This window comes from Ipomoea nil, unplaced genomic scaffold, assembly GCF_001879475.1.
Source record: "Ipomoea nil cultivar Tokyo-kokei standard unplaced genomic scaffold, Asagao_1.1 scaffold1993, whole genome shotgun sequence".
In the NCBI taxonomy this organism is placed as follows: Eukaryota; Viridiplantae; Streptophyta; class Magnoliopsida; order Solanales; family Convolvulaceae; genus Ipomoea; species Ipomoea nil.
This window is the reverse complement of record NW_017618421.1, coordinates 707041-718529: the sequence shown is the minus strand read 5'-3', so window position 1 is coordinate 718529 and position 11489 is coordinate 707041. Positions and strand designations below refer to the sequence as shown.

Genomic DNA, 11489 nt, shown 5'->3' with positions numbered 1-11489 from the left:
AGAAATTTCCTGCCTGTTCCAGAATTGCATGCGACGTGTATCCCTTCGGCATATCATGCAACTGTACCCACATGTCAATCATATCCAGCTCTACATCCACCGGATTCACCCCATCCAACACCTCCTTACACACAAGTGCATTATTCTCAAAAGCCCAGGGTCCTCCATTCAGCACGTATTCCATATCAGTCTTATGGAAAAAAATAAACAAGAACAAACCCCTTTGAATCTCCGTTACCTGTACTCCATGTACTGGTTGCCAAACAGACGCCAGAACCTGCCTCATAAAATCCAGTTTTATCATCTTCTGCGTCAAAAACCGCCCAACAACCCTCCAAGTCTCCTCCTCCTCTTCCCCATCACCCTCTACCACCGCATCACCACCTTCCGGCATAAACACCGCACCCTCCTCCTCCATCAAAGTCATCTCCGCCCACCTATTCGTCAACTCCGCCACACTCACCTCCCCCCTCGGCCGGCCAGGTACCGTCCGTTCTCCCCCACCCTGCCCCCTACCTTCTCCAGCCCTCTCCCTCAACCCACCTACCCCTGCCATCAACCCGCCCCGCCTGGGAATTTCACTGCCCTCACGGCGCCTTCCTTCATGCAAAACATTAAACCTATCCCTCACAGCCCCCGTTACTGCTTGCTGCCGGCCGTCCATCTCCCCCTCCCCGGTTCGGCGCAGGTCACTCACAACCCCCACACCACTCCGTCGTTCCCCCACCCCATCCACCACAGTTCGGCGTTGATCCCCCAAACCCCCTCTGCCAGTTCGCCAGCCGTCCAGATTCTCCTCCACCGCTCGGCGTCCGCCATCCAAAACCGGCTGATCGATCCCCTCCATATCAGCCAACTCACCCCTTCGTTCGTCGTCCATTGTTTCAGCGCCGGCAATCTACCGGTAAGGAATCAAGCAATCACCGTTGAAGACCCTAGGAAAAACCCTAGTAGGAAGGCAAAAACCCTAGAGAGAATTTTCTAGAGAGAGAAAAGTTGACGTCTATTTAATCATAATCAATTTAAATTACTCAAAAATACCTTTTTATTATTTATTTTTATTGTTTTACCTTTAATTTATAATTTATCAACTATTTTTTAGATATATAACCCCTTTTACTTGTTGACTATCCTCAACTCTTCTGCCCTGGAAGTTACTGGCTCTATTACATTATAGTATCTGTTCATATACTTTCTCAACCTACTGAAACACAAAGAACCAATAACGCCTCCACTAAGGCTCGAACTCATAATCTTCCAAATGGAAGTCCAACCCGGGTACCATTAGACCACATAGTCCTGGTATTGATTTTGTTTCCTAAATATTTTTGATTTACGATAATTTTTTTTTTAAAATTATGAGGGTTCAAAATTCATAACTTGTTTTACAATCAACATCAAAATCTATTCATAAAATATTAGTAACATTTTATTTTACAAAAACATTAAATTAGAAAGGGAGTTCTATTATGTGTATTCCCAAATTCTAATGTCTTGATTTTACTACCTAATGTGACTAACAATGATACGCTATTGTCATTATGTGGGTTCCAAGAAAAATGCCTACAACAAGAATTTAAGAATGGGAGTAAAAGTTGGGAGCATGCATGGTTGCAAAAATCGCGCCTAGGCGCTAGACGGTCGACGTACAGGCGCCTAGAAATTCGACGGAATCACCGTTCTAGGTGGCCGACCGCCTAGGCAACTACTAGTCCGCTGTGGACTAGGCGGCCTAGGCGCCCAAAAAAATCTTTAAATTTTTTTTTTTTTAAAAAATGGGCGCCTAGGCACCCAAGGAACGCCTAGCGATTTTTACAACCTTGCTTGGGAGTCCATATAGTAATTTCCTTAAAAAGGTCTTGGGAATAAAACTTCGGAGTCCACATAGTAATTTCCTTAAATGTTTTCTTAAAATATACTCCGTATCTTTTTAATATCCTAAAGAAGTCTTTGTTTCCAAAGTTGTTGATACTACTGTTGTGATTGATCTTATTGTATTGATTCATTAATATTAATATTTCATGATTTTTTTAGTACTATTAACTCTATTATAATATAATATCTATTCAACATAGGTTCATGTGATGACCTTCCTTTAAAGAGATCGAGCTACAAATGCGCCAATTGAGTAAGGTGTTTGTCCTATTATTTCTTGATTTAAATAAACGAAAGTTATTATTTTTCGAAATATTTCGAATCAATGCTTTGTTAATAATAACATTAAATAGTTATTAGTATAGCGTTTTTTTTTTCTCATCATTTTTAATAAGAGTCAAATTGAGAAAGAATAAATTTAATTTTAGGTGGATTCACAAACCAGCAACATTAAAATCCAAAAAAAAAAAAGGTAATTACAAAGTAAAAAAGCTAAATATGATCAATTCTAGGAAATTGATTACGAATTTGCTATATTAAGCATTTTGGCTTTCAAATGCCAAAATTTGTGCTCGTCTAGACATAAAATTATTAACTTTCCATCCATCTTTTAATTTTACATTCATTAATTAATCTATATATGCTGGTCTATATTGGATCATCAGTTCTAAGTCTGTCACTTAAAAATTCTATTTCGCTCGATCTCCACGTTACAATAATAATGTCCTCTCTTCTTCAATACGGTAGAGAAACAATTACTCTGCTATTGGTACAACTACTACTATTTGTTGCCATTGGGGATGGCGCTGTGGACATCAAAGTTATCTGCAACAAAACTTCATACCCTAACTCATGTTACAACAGCCTCGTTAAAGTTGCCCACATGTCTCCGGGACATCATGAGGTGTACACGTTGTCTGTGCAAGTGGCGAGCGAGGAGGTGAGCAGAGCCTCGGATAGTTTCCTGCGACTACAAGAGGAGTTCAACAACGTTTCTGACGCTATGTCTTTAAGGGCTGTCCGGGTCTGCCACGACCTTTTCTCTATTGCGGCGCGGTGCCTAAATCACTCTAATTGGTCTGTCGCTCTCGACAGGCCGGCCCGCATCCACCGCGCGTTTGCCGATCTTAATGTATGGTTAAGTGCGGCCGGGACTCACCAGCAGAGCTGCGTTAGCGCCATGGAGGACGCGACAGACGAAACTTTGAGACGTAGGGTTTTGGAGAATATGGAGAAATCAGCCGAGTTGACGAGTAATAGTTTGGCCATCCTACGTGCATTCCAAGAATCCATGGTGAATTTTCGTGTATAATATATATATATTATGCTCAAAATAATGCTAACGCACCTTCTAGGGTTTGTAGCTGAGTCAAGTATGTGATAAAACGGCTGGCTAACATTGATTTACAGGTTGACCGTTCAAGAGGCAACACAACTATGGCTGAAGATCAACACACCATTTCTGATTCAATTGCTAGAAGGTTAGGTTTTTAGTAGTTTCTATTCAATAACGTTCAATGTTGTAAAAATCCCGACTAGGCACCGATTAATTGGCGCCTAGGTGCTAGGCGCTGGCCGGCTGTCTAGCGTATCACCATAATTGGTGGTCTAGGCGCCTGGCCGGCTAGACGGCCGACTAGGCCGCCTAAGTGCCGCCTAGGCACTGACTGCCTAGGCTTCCTAGGCAACTCCTAGGTCACCTAGTCGGCCGTTTAACTATTCTCCCACTCTTTTTTAAATGAGTTATTTCACTCGAAATGACATTGTTTTGAGCGAAATAACCCTAAATTGTTCAAAGTCTAGATGTTTTTAGGTTAATATTTAATATTTTAGTATTAACTATTAAAGTATTAAATAGTTTATAATTATCTCAGCTTAAAAGATTAAAAGAATTTAAACAAATTTTTTAAAAATAAAAACATATATGAGCGCCTAGGCGTCGATTAATCCCCATCTGTATTGCCCGATGAGCCCTTAGCGATTTTTTCAAACATGGTAATTTTAGACTACATTTATATCTAACAAACTCCGGTATTGGCTTGATTAGAGAGTCGCGGAAGTTGTTGGGTTCTGGTGGCATGCCAAGATGGCTGGATTCCAAGGAGAGGAAGTGGCTTCGAACTTCGACCGGGAATTTGCAGATTGATGCTGTGGTGGCGAAAGATGGGTCCGGAAAGTTTAGTAAAATCAGCGACGCGCTTAAGGCCGTGCCGGATAATGGCGTTAAGAGGTTCGTGGTCTATGTTAAACGAGGGGTTTACAAGGAGAATGTTAGGGTTGAGGCAACCAAGTCCAACGTTATGATGATTGGTGAAGGGATGGATGCTACTATCGTCTCTGCTGGACTAAATTTCGTTGATGGAACTCAAACATTCGACACTGCTACATTTTGTAAGTGAACATCATATCCTTAATTGTATTCTTTTAATTTGTAAATATAATAATGCTTTATTATGTTAAGTTGTTAGGTTTTAAGTTTTTCATCCAATGTATTTTTTTTTTTTAATGATTGATGAAGGAAGTCCACAATTGCTACCGAGAGAGAGTGAATCAATAAACCCCACTTCCCATTTAGGATAAAGTTATATAATAAAAAATTTTCAACTTTTTTATTAATTAGTTATCATGAATTGGCCAGATGACTGATCAAGTCAAAAAAAATGCTTATATACATATATATATATATATATATATATATATATATATATATATATATATTTTATTTTTTTTTTTTTTGAAAGGAATGCTTATATTTGTTAATCAAATATGAATAAAAGATAACCAAATATCAGCTTTCCATATATGTAGCACGGTCCTTTTATATAATTTCTCTCTTAGATTAATGTAAGTAATGATTATTTAAATTGATCAATTTTAGAAAATAATAATTGACAGAATTGGGGTAGATAAGAAATGTTAGAACAAAATTAAACTAAAAATGAGAAAATTACATTTTTAACTAGTTACATTATTTTTATTTTTTACTACTATCGACTCTATTATAAGCTAGTTATTTTCATACTTAATTGCATATTTTTGTAAAAATCAATGCTAAATGTTTTTAGAATTTTTTTTTTTTTGGTCCCTTCCTGATGTTACAATTTTTAATATAGTTTTTAATCTTTTACTTTAAGAGAACATTTAAGTAGCTAAACTAGTTAATTAGTTTGAACTTTCTCAAAAATTAAAAGGTAGGAAAATTATATTATTTACATAAATAAACTAGATTCCTTAAAACCAAGGGCCTATAAGTGGGTAAGATTTTTAAGTATAATATATATATATATATATATATATATATATATATATATATATATATATATATATATATATATATATATAACCCATTTTAGAGTCAAATTGAAAAAATAAATCTCTTACAAATATATCTTGTCATGCCTGTTATTGATTTACATATTTGAAGAATGATAACAATTCACCATTAAATAGAATATCTCATCAATTCACTGAAAAGTACACGTCGTCATTATTTTTTTTTTTCACAATTTTTTTACATGTATTTCGTTGCCATACATACTTTTTTTTTTTTTTTTTTTTTTTTTTAAAATCTTATTGTAATAATATATGCATGTATAATATATGGAAGGGAAGGCTAGGATAATTTATTTTAGAATTATTGGGCGACGTTAGGAGAAATATAATATTGGATTTCATGTTTTGATAGTATGGAGCAACTAAGTAGAGTTTAAGTGATTAAAGTATCTATGAGGTCCTTGTACTATAGTATTTTGTTCAATTTAGCCTTTCTACCTTAATTATGTTCAATTTAGTCTTTGTACTTTAAAAAGTGAAACAATTAAGGGCAATAACTTATGTGGCGCTGACATTATCTGTGTCACGTCATCATATTTACATGCCAATTCATATATTATTTTATAAAAATTTAAAATTAATTATTTTTATCACCAATATATTACATTAATATGTTGAAAATAAATACATAAATATTTGCTCACATCAGCTATTGCCCTTAATTGTTTCAATTTTAAAAGAATTAATATGAACAAAATTAAAGTAGAATGACTAAACTGAACAAAACACTATAGTACAGGAACTTATTTTGAGCAATTTAAATTTATTGGATGGGATTGGTTGTATATATGCATGCAGCTGTATTTGGTGAGGGGTTTATCGCGAGGGATATGGGGTTCCAGAACACCGCCGGTGCCGCAAAGCGTCAAGCCATAGCATTGATGGCGGACGGCGATAAGGGAGTGTTTTACCGGTGCAAGTTTGACGGTTTCCAAGACACTCTCTTGGCACACGCCTACCGCCAATTCTTCCGGCAGTGCACCATCTACGGCACCGTCGATTTCATTTTCGGAGACGCGGCCGCCGTGTTCCAGGACTGCAATATCCTCGCCCGCAGACCATTGCCCGGCCAGCAAAACATCATCACCGCTCAGGGCAAAACAGATTCCAGGGGAGCCTCCGGGTTTTCCATCCAGGACTGCAAACTTTCCCCGGCGGAGAACCTCGCCGGAGCCGCCACCTTTTTGGGCCGTCCTTGGAAGAAATACTCCACTACAGTTTTCATCCGCACGTATATGGGAAGCTTTATCCATCCTAAGGGATGGGTCCCTTTCAGGGGCACAACGGCGCCGGATACCATTTACTACGCGGAGTTTGAAAACCAAGGACCCGGCGCCGGAACAGCGAACAGAGTCCAGTGGAAGGGATTGCATTTGGATATTAGTAGCGCCGAGGCTAACAAATTTACTGCCAACTCTTTGATTGGAGGAGGGTCTTGGCTTCCCAGTACAGGTGTTCAATTCAAATCAGGTCTATAAGAGCATCCACGGTTGTAGTTTTTGAACATTTTTTGTATGATTTTAATAACTTAGTCATTGTTTCTCCAGCAATCAGCTGTTATTAGCTAATTTGTTAGCGGATAGCGATTAACAGAATGTGTTAGATGTTTGACCAGCCGCTTATTGTTTTACCGGTTTATAGAGAGATTTTTGGTAAAATTATTAATTGTTTATAATTAGTGATTGTCATGTCAAATAATTGTTAATTATTAATTATTAATTATGGAATATCTCAATCTCAATATATATTAAAGCAAAATGATTATGGAATATATCTATATATATTATATCTCTATCTCTTCTCTATCTCTATCTTTATTATATATATTAAAGCAAAATGATTAGGGAAATCTCTCTCTCTCTCTCTCTCTCTCTCTATATATATATATATATATATATATATATATATATATATATATATATATATATATTAAAGTAAAATGATTAGGAAAAAATTTTCCCAAATCATAATCATCATTATAAATAATTAAATGAAGATGAAAAGAAAATCAAAGTAAATAATAAGCAAAAAGATTTTAGTGGATAGGAGAGTAATTTACAAAATTAATTTGAGTAATAATTGTTGATCCATAATTGAGAATTAACATTGCAATAATTATGTTATGTTTCTAACATTAATTGATTGGAGATAAATTTAAAATTAAGAATCAATATTTACATTAACATTTACACATACTTCAATAATACTATTATTATTATGCAATAATAAAATAAAATTTATAATAATAATAATAATAATAATAATAATAATAATAATAATAATAATAATAATAATAATAACAATAACAAAAAAAAATAAAAAATGAATAATAATAATAATAATAATAATAATAATAATAATAATAATAATAATAATACAAATCAAAATAATATATAAAATAAATTTTATAAGATGAGCATTGCTCCCATTTACGAAACAATTTGCTTGCCCATCACTGCCTGGCAAGCATTGATAGCCTAAAAGGCTCCTTCTTAAATGAATGAGCCTTTAGTGGCTTCAGTTATATGTCTTTTTTTTTTTTTTTTTTTTTTTTTTTAATATAATACAGGGACATTTTGGAAAAAAAAAGTTATTCTTTTCTTAAACTGCTAAATTGAAATGTTACAAAATATAGCATTTTAGTTTTAACTTTTTACTATTAGTGGTTAAATGTAAAAAGACATATAATAATAATAATAATAATAATAATAATAATAATAATAATAATAATATTATTATTATTATTATTATTATTATTATTATTATTATTATTATTATTATTATTATAATATATTATGCAATAATAAAATAAAATTTATAATAATATTAATAAGAATAACAAAAACAATTTTTATTCGAATTGAAGATGTATGGTATCAATGCCCATACCTCTCGTATGTAAAGCGAGTGCTCTACCATATAAGCTACATCGCCATAATGAAAAATGCTTCATTTAATATCTATTGATGGAATTAATTAAACCGGGGTCCGGATTAATTAACCCAAATAAATGTAACAAGTAACGTACTATATGATTAAAATGATAATAGGGCTACAAATATAGTCACGGAGACTGATATTGTATTATTAACTGAACGTATGATGCTATTACAGAGGTGTAGAACATGTAATAATAAGACAAATATTTAGGACACAAGATAGAACATGCCCTTAACAAGACAATTACTAGGCTATTTATGCAAAGGAAATTCCAATCAATTACGGCTAAATTCGTGGAGGGCCACGGGACTAAATCCAAGCCCATGTGGTGGGCCGTGAGACTAAGTCAAGGCCCATCATTCTGGGCCCGGAGGTAAGCTCTGGACTTGAGACTCTTCTTGGGCTGCTCGGGTTATACATTCCCGGACCCGGGTCTCTATTATTATTGGGCCATTTCCAATATATCCATCATCAGTCCCCCACTCTCTAAGTTGCTAGAAGTCGACAACGAGAGAGAGTAAACATTTGGCCCAATCAAAGCCGCTTCGAGGCTCCATGCTTCGATGAATACTTCAGTGTCAACTTGAATGGAAATATTTTGCTTATTCCAACACCTTTAAAACTTTTAGCCTTGCACTTTAATCCGTGATCCGAGTCCTCTTCATTCGAGAGCGGGCTGTCTGGACGACGCAGGGTCATTTATTACATTCTTGCTCGCGTGATTTTTTTTTTACGTAGTATGTAGTTATTTGGCCAAGGGTACTCTTGGTCCAAAAACTCTTCCGTTGGGGTTGGTACGCGAGGTCGGACCTCGTGCCCCCTTAAGGTAAGCCCGTCGGTCCCAAGTCACCGGACTTGGATCGTTAAGCTCTTCCGTCGGGGCTGGTACACGAGGTCGGGCCTCGTGCCCCCTTAGGGCAAGCCCGTCGGCCCCAAGTCACCGGACTTGGGCCGTTAAGCTCTTCCGTCGGGGTTGGTACGCGAGGTCGGGCCTCGTGCCCCCTTAGGGTAAGCCTGTCGGCCCCAAGTCATCGGACTTGGGCCGTTAAGCTCTTCCGTCGGGGTTGGTACGCGAGGTCGGACCTCGTGCCCCCTTAGGGCAAGCCCGTCGACCCCAAGTCACTGGACTTGGGTCGTTAAGCTCTTCCGTCAGGATTGGTACGCGAGGTCGGGCCTCGTGCCCCTTAGGGTAAGCCCGTCGGCCCCAAGTCATCGGACTTGGGCCGTTAAGCTCTTCCGTCGGGGCTGGTACATGAGGTCAGACCTCGTGCCCCCTTAGGGCAAGCCCGTCGACCCCAAGTCACTGGACTTGGGCCGTTAAGCTCTTCCGTCGGGGTTGGTACGCGAGGTCGGACCTCGTGCCTCCTTAGGGTGATATCCCTCCAACTTGAGTCATTTGACACAGGGCCGTTAGGATTATCCGTCGGGTAGCTAGCGGGATCAGATCCCATGCTGGCCCTTAGGGAATTGAGCGAGCAAGCTTTTTTTTTTTTTTTTTTTTTTTTTTTTTTTTTTTTTTTTTTTCAAAATTGAACGAATTGGAATTCAATTCGGTGACCGTTGGTCCAGAGTCCTTGGTCCCGGCCCCTCTCCCTCCTCGGAAGGGTAAAATCTGTCGAATTTGGGCTAATTTTGCAATCGAACAATTATTTTATTATAATAAAACAAATTATATTGTTGGTCGGACCAACATTCATGAAATAGACCAATAATAGGCTCTTCCATCCTGTAGTGAGCGAAGGCGGATCCCGTACCACCGTTAATAAATGCCAAATGCTAAAGTTGGGGCCGGCACGCGCAAGCGCAACCATGAATGATTATTTTGGCTAGCGCTAAGCGATATAAACAATTCGCAGCGCCTTGACGTTGACTAGTAATCCACTAATTAACGTAATTCTATTATCTATGAAAAATAGATAATGTTATATACGCACTTATGTATTGGTGCGTTGAAGTGAATGCATGCGTGCATGGATTCTCCCATGTTCTTCATTTTCAACAATTTTTCTTCTTCTCTCATGGTTGACCGCCACTGGAAAAATGTGCAGAGCAGTGCCTATGCTTCTTGGGCCTCATGTGCCCTTGTGGTTTTTGATTATATCCCGGAACAGAACCACAAGAATTTTCTATATACTGAGATGAGAAAGGACACACAATCCTGCAAATTAAAAATACTTAACTAGCTTCAAATGCAAATGTAGGGAACTTTCAGAACGCAATCTGCAAACTGCGGTGCACATAGACGTGAATGTATCTTCCTTCACGTAGCATTGGTTTGCCAATACATCCATTAATTCCACCAACGTACCATGTTAATACCTAGAATCTCAGCATCAAGAGCATCATCATGGACTGCATAGGATCTTGAGATGAACATTGCTAATTGAGATTTTGGGGTTTCCCATTCTAGTGTCATTTAATGGTCTCAGCCAGGAATTTCCAGCAGCTGGACTTCCTCCAAGCTTCGATCTATGTCTATATGATATATGACATTGATCAGAATCACAAACTATTTTACAACGACAAACCATCTTCACTAGGTCGCCTCCAGAGAACAGTTTAGTTGGCCAAACACGAAGGTGGTTCCTCCTCCGGCAACCACGACATTAATAAGAATAATAATAATGTCCATTCTGCCAAAGCCGTGGACGTCGTATGAAGCAACATAACTACAGATACCCGATAAAGAGATCAAAGCGTTCCCCTTCGCGTCTCCTTCCTGCGATCCGGAACCTGTCGCAACTGCCCTGATGCCATGGAATTATAATGAGATTTTTGTGTGGAAAAAATGTCCCAACCCCTCTTGGTTACAGTGCCTGAAGAGACACGCCGGTTCTGCATCTGCCGAGGTTATGTGCATACTCTATTGCTCTCATGTCACAGACCCAGACCAGGATCATCGATATGCACTCCTCCGTGACGATCATTCAGCGAACATGCATCCAAGGTACGTGTCGAAATTCCATACTGCCATGACCAACACTGGTTTTATGGTTGCGGGAAGAAGAAGCTGTGGTTGCAAAAAATTATGGCGACATCAGATCTTTGCCATCTCTCATCGGCAACTTTCGGCGAACGATTTATATTGATATTCTCATTGCAGCTATGAAATGCCAAGGATCTATGGCAAGAGACGTGGTGTTTAGGGCTGGAAAAGCACTAGGGCTATTTCAGTGTGCCACCATGTTCAGTTCCACCGGGAATGCCAGATCACTTGAACGATGGACTTTGTCTTCAGTGACAGTATGACCATGTTCCAAAGCTGCCAGATCTCGACCATGAAGGGCCTCCCCCATCAGATAACATCACTGCGCAAGGCCGGAAAGACCCTACAATGTCAC

General features: G+C 38.0%; 1 protein-coding gene across 1 annotated transcript; it reads left to right on the top strand.

Moving 5' to 3' along the window:
• Positions 1-2596: 2596 nt before the first annotated feature.
• Positions 2597-6686, top strand: LOC109147324 (pectinesterase-like). Its single transcript, XM_019294986.1, has 4 exons — positions 2597-3169; positions 3286-3356; positions 3923-4266; positions 6007-6686. Exons 1-4 carry the CDS (start codon positions 2597-2599, stop codon positions 6684-6686), a joined length of 1668 nt encoding a protein of 555 aa, XP_019150531.1.
• Positions 6687-11489: the final 4803 nt, after the last annotated feature.

Excerpts from the sequence above, each read along its gene's own strand:
- LOC109147324 (XM_019294986.1), top strand. The coding sequence starts at position 2,597 with ATGTCCTCTCTTCTTCAATACGGTAGAGAAACAATTACTCTGCTATTG. Across the intron at positions 3,170-3,285 it reads GTGCATTCCAAGAATCCATG|GTTGACCGTTCAAGAGGCAA; the intron begins GTGAATTTTCGT and ends ATTGATTTACAG. Across the intron at positions 4,267-6,006 it reads ATTCGACACTGCTACATTTT|CTGTATTTGGTGAGGGGTTT; the intron begins GTAAGTGAACAT and ends ATATGCATGCAG.